Source organism: Ranitomeya variabilis, chromosome 5, assembly GCF_051348905.1.
Source record: "Ranitomeya variabilis isolate aRanVar5 chromosome 5, aRanVar5.hap1, whole genome shotgun sequence".
NCBI lineage: Eukaryota > Metazoa > Chordata > Amphibia > Anura > Dendrobatidae > Ranitomeya > Ranitomeya variabilis.
Genome location: NC_135236.1, coordinates 632329871 through 632345707, shown reverse-complemented (window position 1 = coordinate 632345707; position 15837 = coordinate 632329871). Strand labels below are relative to the sequence as shown.

Here is a 15837-nt window from a genome sequence, read left to right as displayed (position 1 = left end):
ATGGACGCAGGATCCGTCGCTGACCGTCACACACAGGAATCCAGCGACGGATCCAGTTTTTCCCCTCTGAGCATACCCGGAAGGATTTTAAAATCTGGGAAAAGTCTCAGTCTCTCCCTCTCTCGTCCCCGGACATTTGAATCATTACACTGGATGCGTCACACACGTTTTGACCTATTTTCGTGACGTCCGTTGATACGTCATTTTACTGCACAATGACGCACAGCAGAAGACGGAAGTGTGAAAGAAGCCTAAGCCCCTTATCTAGCTGGGCACTATCCAAAAATGTTACAAATCCATCCGAGCTCCTGCACAGTTCTGACTGCTCTCCACTCTCTTCTGTCAGTGGCAGAGAAAAGCTGCACATTAAAGGGCTGGTCCAGGACTTTAACATTGATGGCCTCTCCTTGGCCATCAATGTCTGATCAGTGGGGGTGCAACACCCTCCCCTCCCGCCGATCAGCTATTCTTGGTGTCGGCGGGCAAACTGTTCTGTTGCAAAGCTGCACAGCTCTGTCGACTGGCCGCAGCTAGGTACCGCTTATCGGACCCCTATTTCAATCAATGGGGGTGCATGTGCAGTACCTGGCTGCTGCCCCTATTCTGTCGACAGAGTTGTGCTGTGCAGCTCTGTAACTGAGCAGTTCCCAGCTGATCGGTTGTTGCACCCCCACTGATCAGACATTGATGACTAATCCTAAGCATAGGTCATCAGTCGTAAAGACCCGGAAACCAATTTAAAGGAGTAAAAGAACTAAAAGTCAAGCAAGAATCAAAAAGAATGAAAAAGTCTGCAAGACTAATACAAAATAGTAAGCTGTATTCCTTTATGTAATCCATGAAACTTGATTAAAAGCCCAGCACATACAGACAATATATGTGTTTGAGCCACATAAGTCTAAGCCGTCAAGTTACAAAATGGAGCTTAATTTATTGAACTGTATATAAGATGAATTAGTGGGCTACACTCCCTGAATGATGGTATCAAATTCTACTACGCTCATGTAAATATGCTATCAAGATTTGGCTTTTATAGATAAGTCATACAATGAACCAGAGGACACAGGATGTGATTAAAGGGAATCTTTCAATATGATTGCACCCCCTAAACTATTTACATGACATACAAGTCCAGGAATACCTTTACATGGCCAATCCATTTTGTCAGGGATGGTCCGTATTCTCGATAGCAACAGGGAGGTGGTTGTACATAGATCTCCACAACACAGAGAGTGGAGAAAGTATGTACAGTCTTAGGGAAGGCATATATATCTGCACATAGAAAAGAGGAAAGCACATGAACAGGAAAAAAAAGTGCAGGGTGGAAGCCATGCTGAAATATAGATTATTAATAAAGATTATTATTATTATTAAAAAAGACAGCAGCAAACTGGATACACACAGAGCTCACGTCTAGCCTATATTACTGGGAAAGACACTCTCAGAAGAGACAAATCTGAAAATTGTATCAGGCTTCAAATTACATATTGTGGCGTCTGAAAGTCAATTTTCAGTCCTTCATCAATCCATGAAACTTAGTGCAATTGTATTAAGTGAAGGTAAACACTAACATATTTAACATGGGTTTTTCTATGGCCGATAATGCCTAATAAATATGGAATTTCTAATGTGTTCAACCATTGGATCAAGTAGGAGGAATTTTAGAAAATGATGAATACATTCACGTTACCTTACTGCTGATTGGCTGCAGCGGTCACTTGGATAGTGGGGGACAAAATGGAGCAGGACAAGATTGGGAGTGCTAGAATGGCATCAGATTCATCAGGTAATGATTGGGTCTTTTCTTTTTATCGCACTCCCCCTTGCCATGTGTGAGAGAAGGGTAGGTGCGGAGTACAGCTCCGGAGTTTGTGCCGGTTTCTCCAAATGGCATGTAGAGCTTTAGAGATGAGTAAATGCGCCATGTCGTTTTCCACAAGAAACAATTCCCTTGTGTCTTCCCAGAGCATAGAGCAACTCTTGAAAGTTCAGAATGAATTACTAGACACTGTGAAAGATGTCAGCAAAACCAAGAAGCGTTACGTCCAGATGGAGCGTGTCAGCGAAGTGGCGAAAGAGAAGGCTGCTGATGCTGAGGCAAGGTGAGAAACTTTCCACTGGAGCCAGAGGACAAGGGAAACCTGTCCGCAACCTTCACTGTGTAACCATCGTGTATTATACAAAGTTAATAGAACACCTGAAAATGGGAAAATTTGTAATATATTATTACAGAAATCTGCTTTTTTTCCCTTTCCTCCTGGACTGACTATTCATTCTCACCATTCTCAATGTACACATAAAATCTGGCTTCGATGAATACAGACTTTCCTACTAGTGAGATTGGAGATGACAGTTGGTGCTCATAAAGTTCTATGGAGAAGTTTCTAGCTCCTCCCCCTCCATAGAATTTTAAAGGCACCAACTGCCTTCTCCTTTCTCAGTAATATGAATATCTGTTATCACTGAACACAGATTTTTTTTCCTGTAAATTGAGAGTGAACACTAAATCTAAGAGCTGAAAGAGCCAGGTTTCTTTGCTGCTTTTTATGTGTACTATTGATTAACAAAATAAAAATTAAAACTCTGTTAGTTTTAGTATTTTGTATCTTTTTCTTCCATAAATATTTATTCTAAGAATCACAGCCCAGTAAACGTTTCCTTGCTGGCGCTGATGATGCCAGTGCGAGGCTTATAAAGCAATAGATTATTACAGTGACCTCGCACGTGACAAGATCTGTTCCTTCTGGAGAATAATAGTACATGACCTACGCAGGTTTTATGTGTTTTTGTACATCCTGATCCACTTCGGAGTGTAAGTGTCAGATGACATGAAGCCTGTGAAACTGTCATCCTGCGCTGTAAACAGTACATGGTGTTAAGGAAGGGATCTCTAATTACCTTCCTCCCATTAGTGGGTACACAATAAGCAAAGGGTTTGGTTGTCGCTGGCTGCGGGGCTTCTCCAACACTGCCCTAATCCTGGCTGTGACGCCACATCCCCGTACAGGGTCAGCCTGGGGTGCCAAGGGCCCACCTGTAACATTGGCTCTGGGGGCCACTGTTCAGCCCCATGCAAGCATTCCATTACACATTTACCTGCGCTTCTAATACTCTGGGTGGCTTGTAGCATGAATGATGAGATGCTGCCCTTGTCTATACAGAGTGCATTCATTATATCGTGCCAACTATTGCTCATGTAGGAGGATGGGGACCCTCTCCTGCACAGGAGCCCACCGGGGGATTCACCTGTGGTGTAGTCCAAACCTGTGCTGGTAAGAGATGTAACCCTGGGGTCTTGTATACTGAAGGTGTGACATTGCTGGTGTCAGAGAAGATCATGTTCGCAGGCCCCAAGGCATGATTTACCTATAAGACGTAACACAGTGGTGACTCAGAGTACGGATAATGTAGTATATATTACCTGCAGTCCTATGTAACACCACAATTAACACCGTGATGGCTCTCTGAGTACAGATAAAGAGGTAGGTGATGCTGCAGTCCTATGTAACACCACAAATAATACAGGGATACCTCTGAGAACATATGATGTAGATTTTACCTGCAGTCCTATGTAACACCACAGATTACATATTGATAACTCTCCTAGTATAGGTCATGTAGTAGCTGATACTGCAGTCCTATGTAACACCACGCCTCCTTGTGTAGTGGGACTAGACAACAGACCTGCCTAGAAGACTGGGCTGAATGGAGCAGTGGGACTTTCACAGTAGCACCAAGGACCTCCTGTGCGGGAGCTAAGTAGCGCCCTCATACATTACTAGCACAGCTGTAGGGTGGGTGACCGCACCGTCACATGTAAGCGACGTGCCGGCAGCCATTGTGCAGGAGCATGAGGACATCACCCGGAGAGCACTGACTACAAGGTTGGGGATTGTTCCTCTTCCTTTGAGAGCTACTGTGCGAACTCCTCCCGAAACAATGGCCCTAGTGGGGTCATCAGTTCTACCCACTAGGCCTCCCAAGTCTTACCAAAGCACGTTGGGCTTCGTTCTCTTCAGTAGGTCGTCTTCTCGCACCAGTGACACGCAGCACCAGGGTTTTTTAGGATTATGGTCACCTCCTCTTACACAAGCCTAAAACACTAGTACAAATGGGCAGCAACATCGAAAAACCTTTCCAGTCTTCTGGATTCTCCTGGGCCGTGTCCATATCTGTGACTGAAGAAAGTTATGGGGCTCCTGCACATTTTAAAAAATGGGCTTGAAATTCGTTATGTATTTCAGCTTTTATTTTGATCTTGGTTCATGTCCAATTGCAGCTTCCATAATGAGTATGAGCAGATATGTGATCGGTGGAAGCAGATGTTTCCTCTACGTTACTCACACTCACGGGTGGGTGTCACACATTGCTTAATGTCTGCTTAGCGGGATCACAAGTCAAGTCTTGGGCTTTATCCTGATATTTGTGGCCAGTGATTCGTACTCGTAGTGGACCCCCAATGTTTGGTGTGGGGGCCGCGATTATTACATTGACATTGAGTTGCTATACGTGCAGTAATGGTCTATGTACGAGGCCTCGCACTCCCTGTTTGGGCATTCACTACATGAGTACAAGTACAAATAGGAGGTCACTACTGGAGACCTGGGTGTACTCAAGGATCATAGACGAACAGTCTGCCATGTCCGCCTGACACTAATGTAGGAAAAGAGGCCCTGATTCCATCTATGTAGTTTAATCTGTGCAGCAGTTGTAATACAAATGGAGTTCTTAAATGTAGAATGCAGCAGAGCTGATAAAGCTGCCCCTGCTCACCCCAGGCTCTGTATAGGTACATTGTCTATGAACAGTGAGCTACTTATCAGAGGAGGGGGCGGAGTCGGACAACTTGACAGGAGGCAGATAGTCCCTGCAATAATAATGTCCTAGTGATATGACCTTCATTGTAAGTAAACAGCACACAGCTTAATAAGTGACACATCGCTGAAATCAGCCCCTAACTTTTGCTGTCTTCAGATTACATAGCAAACACCTGCTGACAGATTCCCTTTAAGGCAGAATACTGTGAGAGGAATGCATTTGGGGGACGTATTCTTGGTTTAATGTTGACCCAGTCTAGGATAAGCAACAAATTATCCAATTTTAGGGTAAGGTTTCTCAGGCTTTGCAGCATTCTCTTTCTCCTCTGGATACTTGCCCTCTCTCCTTGCTCGCATACACTACAGGTAATAAATGCTATTGTCACCCACTTGTTCCCCCCACTGATGACCATTACCGACCCCGTTTCTTTCCACCTGCACACAAGGGTGCGGAGGAGTTTGGATTGGATGGAGGACCAGCATGTTGCCAGTCCATGACTGCTGTGCTACATCCTGTGTCTCACCTGCTGTGGGGGCACTGGAGATCTCAGCCTACCGTGAAAGTTTCTTAATATTTCTTGACATTTTAATAAAAGCTATATTTTGTCATTACACTTAAAGCTGACGCGTCACCAGATTCCATCATACAAACTGCACACATTATTTAATAGATCTTGTAGACCTGATGAGGCTTGTTCACTTACTTTCATAATTCATGGCACAATGACTGTATAATGCTTAATTAAAGTTTCTCTGCCTACTTGTAAAGGATTAAGATTCAGACCATCACTGGTCTGTAGGCAATTGAAGTCCCTTCAGAATATGAAAAAAACATGGGGAAAGTTTAGTTACTCTTTTAAGTGAAGCTGCCACCAGGTTTTGCTTTGTAATCTGGGAGCACCATGATGTAGGGGCTGAGACCTTGATTCCAGAGATGAGCTACTCGCTAATCTGCATGCTGTCAGTTTGATGCAATCACTGTTTCCTCTGCTGCAGATCTAGCAAAGCTCTGAATGCTGAGCTCTGTATAGCCCCGCCCACACCACTGATTGGCAGCTTTCTGTGTACACTGTGCATAGGCAGAAAGCTGCTAATAAGTGGTGGGGACGGGGTTACACACAGCAGCTGACCAGGAGGCATGGAACACCTAGTCCTTTAGTGAGAGTCCCATAATGATGAAACACTGATTTTATGGAAACGGCAGCACACAGCCTAAAAACAAACACATTGCTGTAATCAGGCTCTCTGCCCCTACATCATGCTGCTCTTGTATTACATGGATACAACTGCTGACAAATTGCATTTGGGCATAAATTCACCTTACCACTGGGATGTGAGTCGGAGTGTTGTCTCACGGTGATTGCCTGCCATGGAGAGTAGGCAGAGGAAGGAAGAAAACTGGGCCTTGGTGTCTGGTAGTCAGAAAGAGATGATAGAAGATAAAACGAGCATAAGTAGCTGTACTCCCTGATTATATATAGAGGTATATGGAAGGGTTTCCTGAAGAGTTGGCGACTATGGGCAGTTCCCACTATGGTGGACATAGCCCTTCACTGTATTCCATGTACGGTACATTTTTCGTGAAATTTTGGGAGGTTTACATTGATTGGGTGACGGAATCCAAAGTTGTAGGAATCAGACCAGCTTCATCACAATGGCAGGGCTGTGGAGTCGGTAAGCAGACCTCCGACTCCTCAATTTCCATGACTCTGACTCCACCAAAATGGGTTCCGACTCCACAGCCCTGCCCAATGGTGACTTGATCATTGCGTAGACTCTTTAGGCAACTGGGCTTGGTCGTCAGCTCTTCTCTGTGGAAGTCTACATGAAGGCCACGCTCTGCTGGCTAACAAGGCTAGACCTCTGTACAGGAACAAAAGAAAATCCCAAATAACAGGTCCTCTTTAGCTTTATCTACCATTGAGAAATGATGATAATGGAGGTTCATGTTCTTTAGTATTGTAGTTGCTGTTCTGTAGGTGATCCAGGCTCTTGTGTGTTATTCTCACCAGGTTAAAGAAGAGTCACCAAGGTATCTTCCACTCCAAAGCCAGTCTGCAGAAGCTCAGTGCCAAGGTACGAAGAATACTAAGATCTTGGAACAGTTTCCTGGCAGGAGAGAAGGGTTTAATACATCAGGTTTACTTGTCAGAACACCATTATTCTAAAGACCCTAGAGAAGTACAGACAAATTAATGCCAGGATTGTTGCCAGCAGCCGGGGAACCAGCAGATCGCAGCCAGCCGTTGCCTTCTTCGGGTGGAAACAGGCTCCCGGTAGTGAGCGCATTCATATGTAGATTTCCATTGTAATCTACTATTTATTTATATATATTTTTTAATTTGCCAGATATTTGCTTACCACCAGTATCGGACCATTTTCTTGCCGTGATTGACAGTACAAGCGTCATTGATTGGTATTGCTGCCTCGTGGCTATTGGATTTTAGCAGTGTCAGGAGCAACATTTGCATGTTCTCCCCATGCTAGGTGAATATTCTCTGGGGATATTCTGGTTTCCTTCCATGTTCCAAAAATATACGGATTGGATATAAGGTGTTTTGAGTTTATTCTGGTGAGAAAGAAATATGTCCAATATAATCATGTACAATACCATTCATAGTCCTGACATACTGCAAACGTGACGAAAGGGATCATTTGTGGATGCCTCCCGCACTGCCGTGTATGGAAGACATCAATTCTCACCAATTTATTCAGACATGTGGTTTTTATTTTCAAAATAAAAAATCAAAACCACATGTTTGAATAAATTGCTGAAAATTGACGTCTTCCATACACAAATTATCCCTATCTTCATACTGGTCGGTTTTGCAACCATTGGATCCTCAGCAGCTGTGCAGATGATTTACGCCTTTTAAGCCAAAAATCAGGTTAGTGCAATGTAATAAATTACAATTATATGTCTGATGAGACTTATTTGTGCTACTTTCTCCCTAGTATTTTATAATACAAACTTCTTGTAATGAAAATTACACTTTGTAATGCAGCCTATTTGCATTATTTTACTAGCCTACATATCACCATTACTTCCAAAAGCGCTTTACAGACATTATCACTGTCCCCATTGGGGCTCACAATCTTAATTCTTGATTAGTATGTTTTTTGGGGTGTGGGAGGAAACGCGCAAACACGGGGAGAACATACAAACTTCTTGCAGATGTTGTCCTTGATGGGATATGAAACCAGGACCCCAGTGTGGCAGTGCTAACAACTGAGCCACCTTACTGCCCCTATTAAAGGGAACCTGTCACCTGAATTTGGTGGGACAGGTTTGTGGTCATAGGGGCGGGGTTTTCGGGTGTTTGATTCACCCTTTCCTTACCTGCTGGCTGCATGCTGGCCGCAATATTGGATTGAAGTTCATGCTGTGTCCTCCGTAGTACACGCCTGCGCAAGGCAATCCCAACATGCAGCCAGCGGGTAAGGAAAGGGTGAATCAAACACCCAAAAACTCCGCCCATATGACCACAAACCTGTCCCGCCAAATTCAGGTGACAGGTTCCCTTTAAGCTTTTTTTGTCCCTGTCCAATTTCATGTACAGTGGGTGATGTGCAAAGGTGTGTTAGACATCATCTAGTGTGCAAATTGCCTCTTCAGAGAGGAAGAGGATTCAAACTCTAGGGCCACATATTGGAATGACGTGGAATAATAGCTGAGCTAGAATCTCAATTTGCAGACACCTGTTTCGGGGTGTTGCTCCTCTTCAGTGCAATGCATGAGATCTGATTTGGCTGTATCTAGTAAATGGAATGTAGTAGGAGGAATCCAGCTCAATGGTATAAAATCTTCAGTTTTATTTGCATGTGATAAAAACATCTTTGCATGTATGATTAGTCCATAAGTGTAAGCATCAACGTGTTTTGGGCGCACTCTGCACCCTTACTCTCGATGTAGCTTCGGAGAGAGCAGGCAGTTGTGGTAGGATGGCTTTTTATTCTTTTTCCAAATACCTAGTAAATGCCAAATCTTTCTGCCTGCCTATGAAAGGAAATTTGGGCTTGTTCAAGCATGATTTTTTTTTTTTACACACTTCTTTAACTGGTGTACACAGTTTAGATCTCCTTTTTTAATTAGTGTTTTTTTTTTTCTTTTTTTTTTTTTTTTTTTCAATTTAGCAATTTTATGGAGAAGGTAAAACATCAAAGCAACACAATTTGCAGTAAGATAACAACAGGAAATGTTAAAAAAAAAAAAAAAAAAAAATGAAACCGGATAGCAATACAACTAATATCAGAGATGGGGAATTTCTAAAGTGGAGCTAGAGTTATGTGAACGTTCCAACCTACATTTTAAGTTCTCGATTGGGAATGTCTCAGTGTAAAGATAAAGGGAAAGAACCATTTAAATCCACAAATGAAAACCAGACCTGTCTCCATTTTTTTTGTTTCTCTGCAGACAATCTGTCCACAAAAAAAAAATGATGTGAAGGTGCAAATAGAATATAATGAGTATATGTTCTATCTGGGGAAAACACTGAGAGAACATGTGCATAAAACACTGACATCTGAATGGGGATGACCTCCGTTGAGCCACACCGACAGTAAGGCTAGCCATACCCATTAGATGGCTGACTGCCGAACAATGCTTAGAACAATTATTTGGCCAACAGCCGTCTCTCCCATACACAGGAGCGCTCGTACGCCTGAGCGCTCCTGTGTTCTTTATGAGAAAACCGCCAACTGACATATTGTATGGCAGCTTATCGCCAGGAGAAAAATGTGACCAGAATTCCGAAATTTGTCATGTGCAATCAACATCAGTTGGGATGGGATTCACCCTTATACATTTGACTGTAGGCCGAACCATTTGATATCGGCAGGTTCAGTCAGCAACATTAGTCTGTGTATGGGGGTCTTCGTACAACGCATGTGAACGGATGGTGTTTCCAGAGTTCACCTGAACACCTACAAATAGACGCTCTCTCCCTCAAGGATCTGGTGGATCTATACATTGCTTGAAAAGTCAGCTTACTGTGTAATACTTTCCCTGTCCAGTGGTGGCGCTGTAGGGAAATGAAATACTTGCTGTCAGGTTCTTCCACCACTGGTGGCAGCTGATGGTCAGGGTCCCAGCAGCAGGACCTCTTGAGGTTATCTTTACGGACTAACCTAATAAAACAGGGTTGTCCATCACATGCCACATATTTGCCTTTTTAATACTACTCTCTTTAACGTGTAAGTATCATAAGTTTGTCATGTGTTTTATGCATTGATTTGTTTTCCTTAGTTTTCATCACAGTTGTCAGACTGCACCCAGCAGTTGGCGGAGGCACGGAACGAATACCTTTTTGCCTTGACTGCTGCAAATGCTCATCTTGATCTTTACTACCTGTCCCACCTGCCTGACATCATGAAGGTCGGTAGTGTTAAATTATTCTTTATTATTTTTATATTTTGTGATGCTGTAATTTAGAAACAGTCCTGTGCAAAACTTGTAGGCAAGTGTGGAAAAAATGCTGCAAAGTTGGAAGGATTTCAAGAATGGAAGTTTAATTGGTCAAAATAAAACTGTAAAGTGAATGATCAAAAGAGAACCTAAATCAGATCAATATTTGGTGTCACCACCTTGTGCCTTCAAAACCGCATCAAAGCATCAATTCTTCTAGGTACACTGCACACAGACACCTTGGAGAACTGACCCCAGATCCTCTGTGGATGCCACTTGTTAAATTCCTCCTGCTTCTTCATGTAATCCCAGACAGACTGGATGATGTTGAGATCAGGGCTCTGTGGGGGCATAATATAACAAAAAACGGATGACCAATTCCCTTTAAACTGCAATTTAGCCCTATACCTGAAGGTTAATAGCGCTATCTGATGTGATGAGATGGGCAAACCCGAGCAGTAAAGTTCGGCGTCTGTATCAAACACCTACTTTTGGTCCCGGACACCGAACAGTGATTTCACCAGGAAGTATGTGTTACTGTTCGGTTTCGCCCGCCCAAATACCGGGTGTTTGTTGCGCTGTCATGTGCATGCCAGTCCAGCAAACACTGGTTTTGTTCTGCGGTATAATCATCACCGCCCATCAGATAACCACGGTTCCCAGGTTGTCATATGACAGCGTCATCGCCCTCCGGTCACTGCTGTCAGCTGATGGGACTACAGCTCCCATCAGCTGACTCCTGCTGCTACTAATAACAGTGAGAGCAGGCGGCGGCTGATGAGAGTACTCAGCAGCCGCTCCTGTGCTGTAAATAAATAATACAAAAATTAATAAAATAAACACACCCCTCTATTTTTGATTATCGGCTAGTCAAAACTCACAGTTGGGGGCTGCAACTCTCAGCTGTCATCGTTGGCAAGGCTAGTTATCAAGAATAGAGGGATCTCCACGCTGTTTTTTTAATTATTTAAATAAATAATTTTAAAAAAATGACACAAGGTCTACCCCATTTTTGACAACCAGCCTTGCTAAAGCAGACAGCTGGGGGCTAGTATTTTCAGGCTGGTACGGGGCCATGGATATTCTGATGCTTTGCCCGGCTCTTCCCATTTGCCCTGTAGCGGTGTCAAGTGGGATTCATATTTGTGGGGTTGATGTCACCTTTGTATTGTCAGGTGACATCAGGCCCACGGCTTAGTAATGGAGAGTCGTCTTTAAGACACCTATCCATTGCTAATCCTATAGTTATATTGTAAATAAAGACATAACAAGAATAAAATCTTTTATTTGAAATATAGACAAAACACAGTTTTCCTTTTTTTTTATTTAAAAATAGCAAACAGTTATACTCACCTAACGTCCATTCCATTGAATCCCTTGTCTCTTGTAATAAAACAAAAATAAAAAAAACAACAATATGCCTCACCTGTCTGTCGTTCTGTTTCATGCCGTAATCCATGTCTGGGGATTAATAGTTTTTAACCTGGACGGTGCCAGGATGCGACCGTCCAGGCTGAGAACCACTGATGAATGAGATTACTGCCGGTCGCTGAGGCTGCGTTACCAGACGGGCTAAACTTCGGTGACCTCGGTGAAATCCACGCTAGCACCGTGGGAAAGTCTCTCGGTGAAGAGGCTATTTCACCAGGAGAATTTCACTGCGGTGAACTGGCTCTGCACTGTGAGTCTTTTTCGCACTGTGCTAGCGGTGATCTCTCCGAGGTCACCACAGTTCAGCCCGGCTAGGAAAGCAGCCTCAGTGACCGGCAGTAACCTTGATGACGTCACTGAGGCTGCGCTTGCAGCAGCTTATTTATCAGTGTTTCTCAGCCTGGACAGTCGCATCTTGGCACCGTCCAGGTTGAAAACTTTATCCCTCAGACATGGATTACGGCATGGGACAGAACGACGGACAGGTGAGGGATATTGCTGTTCTTTTTTTTTTTGTTTTGTTTTCTTACAGGAGACGAGGGATTCAGTGGAGTAGGTGCTATGCGAGTATAACTCTGCTTGTTATTTTTAAATAAAAATGGAAAACTATGTTTTGCTTTATTTCAAATAAATGACTTTATTATGGTTGTATGTTTATTTACCATACAACTATAGGATTATTAATGGATAGGTGTCTTATAGACGCCTCCCCATTACTAAGCCATTGGCTTGATGTCACCTGACAATTCACAGGTAACATCAACCCCACAAATATGTACCCCACTTTCATTTCAACAGGGAAAGTGAGAAGATGTGCCTTTTCTGGGCAGCTGCAGACTGCTATTTTTAGGCTGGGGGGGAAACATCCATGGCCCCTTACCTGCCTGAGGATACCAGCTGTCTGCTATAGCAAGGCTGGTTGTCAAAAATTAGGGGGGTTTCGTTCCGTTTTTTAAATAATTTAAATTATTAAAAAATATGGCGTGGGGACCCCTCTATTATTGTTAAACAGCCTTGCTAACGCTGACAGCTGAAGGTTGCAGCCCCGAACTGTGAGGCTTGCCCGGCAGGTTATCAAAAATACAGGGGAATCCATGGCTTTTTTTTTTTTTTTTTTAATTTATTTACAGCGCAGGCAGCGGGTGATGAATACTCCCATCAGCTGCTCCTGCTCACTGTTATTAGCGGAAGCAGGTGTTTGCTGAATGGAGCAGTTGTTCCATCAGCTGATACCGGTGACCGGCGTTAAACTTTTATACCTCCGATCACAGCTGTGCACTCATACTGTCATTTGACAGCGTGGGAACCGTGGCTGTCTGACCGGCGGTGATGATTTCACCATTGATCAGAAGTGGTGTTTGCCGCGCTGTCATGTACTTGACAGCGTGACATGGTGTTCAGGCCCCCCATACAAGTGAGTGGGTTGTGGGTTCGGGTCTGGGTACTGTTCTGGTACTGATCCCGAAGTTTTTGTAACTTTTCAGCCGGGCCTGAACACCTAGATGTCCGCCCATCTCAAGTTGTAATGACATTGGCTGTATGTCTGCAGTCATCCTGCTGTAGACTAAATTTGGAACCAATCAGAAGCCTCTCTAACAATATTGCTTTATGATTAAGTATCTCGCCATTGAGAACTTAACATAAATTCCTGCTGCCCTCGTAGAATGGTAGTCAAATGCTTTTCATAAAATATTCAATAACGTCCATTACTGCAGAGTGACAAGATATGGTGTAGACAAATATCGCCCCCACACGTATTTCCAAGGAATGTTCCTTTTTCCACAAGAGTTTACAGAGTTTGCCGTTTTAGCAACCTCAGCTGTAACAGCGTTTCGGGCCCACACTTTTTGTCAAGCTTTAGAAATGAAGGTTGATGATTTAGGGTTATTGAGAGAGCCTGATTACAGCACTTTTTTCAAGATGAAACCATGTTGAAAAGAACACCATTGATCCAAACCAAATCCTCAATTCTATTTGCAGAAATGCGGCCTCAAACCTGTAAAGACCCTCCACCATGTTTACGCTGTTGCAGACACTCACAATTGTGCCGCTCTCTAACCCTTTGACAAAGTAATTGCCTTCTGTTACAGCCAAATATATCAAATGTTGACTCACCAGTCCAGAACAACTAATACCATTTTCTGCACCCAAGTTCCTGCTTTCATTAATAATTGAGTCACTTGGCCTTGTTTCCATGTTTTTGGCCACATTTTTTTTTTTTTTAAAAGACCACTTCTGGCCAGACTTTTCCGAACACTATATGGGTATAGCTGATATGTTTATGTTATCAAGCCATATCATTTGTGCTAGACACAAATATTCACAGAAATGTACAGTAAGTAGGGTAAGAGAGAGGATAATTGCACAACCTACTGGTTGCTGACAGTTCTGAGTTGATGGCACTGCTGGACATCTTCTGATTTTGGAAGGAAGTAATCATGTGTCTTTTATAATACTGCACTAAGCTTCTTTGACTGACCACTGTGTCCACTGTCCTCAACATTGCCCATTTCTCGATGCTTCTTGAAATCAGCCTGCTTTGAAATTTTTGCTTGGAAGAAACTTGATGATGTAGTATAACTACCTGGTGTCTTGTTGCTGTGCTCCTTATCGCCATGGTGTATGACCTGTGACAAGAAACGGTCTTCCATAATGTCATCTTTGTAACATGGTGTAGTTTGGCAGTTTCTCACTCAGTTTTAAATCTCCTACCCAGCTGTTTCAACCTACATATGAAAATGATGATCATTGTCATCGGTATGATATACTCATACACCCAACTATAATCCTACAAAATTCCTGGTTTTGTGCAAGTGTGCCTAGAAGATGTGATGCTGTTTTAGTCACCCCAATTATTGATTTGATTTAGTTTTCTCTTTTGATCATTTACTTTGCATTTTGTTAATTGATACAAATTAACATTTCTATTTTTGAAAACATTTGTACTTGGCAGCATTTTTGTCACACCTGCCTAAAACTTCTGCACAGTACTATTACATGCAATTCAGTTGTGTAATACAAGGTTACCTTTCTGGTGGACACATATTATTTGTACATTACTTGGTAATTATCTAACTGCTGCATTGAGACTTCTATAAATAAGTAGGACACAGGCAACAATGCACAGCACACAGCAGTAGGACTCAGGCGGCAATACACAGCACACAGCAGTAAGACCCAGGCGGCAATACACAGCACGGCAGTAGGACACAGGTGACAATGCACAGCACACAGCAGTAGGACTCAGGCGGCAATACACAGCACAGAACACAGCAGTAGGACTGAGGCGGCAATACACAGCACAGTACACAGCAGTAAGACCCAGGCGGCGATACACTGCACTGCAGTAGGACACAGGCGGCAATGCACAGCACACAGCAGTAGGACTCAGGCGGCAATACACAGCACACAGCAGTAAGACCCAGGCGGCAATACACAGCACGGCAGTAGGACACAGGTGACAATGCACAGCACACAGCAGTAGGACACAGGCGGCAATACACAGCACAGAACACAGCAGTAGGACACAGATGGCAATACTCATCACAGCACACAGCAGTAGGACACAGATGGCTATGCACATCACAGCACACAGCAGTAGGACACAGATTGCAATACACAGCACACAGCAGTAGGACATAGGCGGCAATACACAGTACAGCAGTAGGACACAGGCGGCAATATACCGCACAGCAGTAGGAGACAGGCGGCAATATACAGCACAGTACACAGCAGTAGGACACAGGTGGCAATGCACAGCAGTAGGACACAGGTGGCAATAGGCAGCACGACAGTAGGACACAGGCGTCAATACACAGCACAGCAGTAGGGCACAGGCTGCAATACACAGCACAGTACACAGCAGTAGGACACAGGCAGAAATACACAGCACAGCAGTAGGACACAGGTGGCAATACACAGCACAGTACACAGCAATAGGACACAGGCGGCAATAGGCAGCACAGCAGTAGGACACAGGCGTCAATACACAGCACAGCAGTAGGACAAAGGTGGCAAAGCACAGCACAGCAGTAGGACACAGGCAGCAATACACAGCACAGCACGGCAGTAGGACAGAGGCGGCAATGCACAGCACGGCATTAGGACACAGGCGGCAATACACAGCACAGTACACAGCAGAAAGACCTAGGCGACAATGCACAGCACACAGCAGTAGGACACAGG

At 43.8% G+C, this 15837-nt stretch overlaps 1 protein-coding gene across 3 annotated transcripts in view; it reads left to right on the top strand.

Annotated features, from left to right (window-relative positions):
• Positions 1-15837, top strand: part of FCHSD1 (FCH and double SH3 domains 1) — a 135344-nt gene that overhangs the window by 54459 nt on the left and 65048 nt on the right. For all 3 annotated transcript variants that reach the window (XM_077266269.1, XM_077266270.1, XM_077266271.1), the window contains 3 exons: positions 1966-2102; positions 6830-6893; positions 10063-10191. In XM_077266269.1, coding sequence (XP_077122384.1) covers positions 1966-2102; positions 6830-6893; positions 10063-10191 — 330 coding nt within the window. The remainder of the gene's footprint in view (positions 1-1965; positions 2103-6829; positions 6894-10062; positions 10192-15837) is intronic.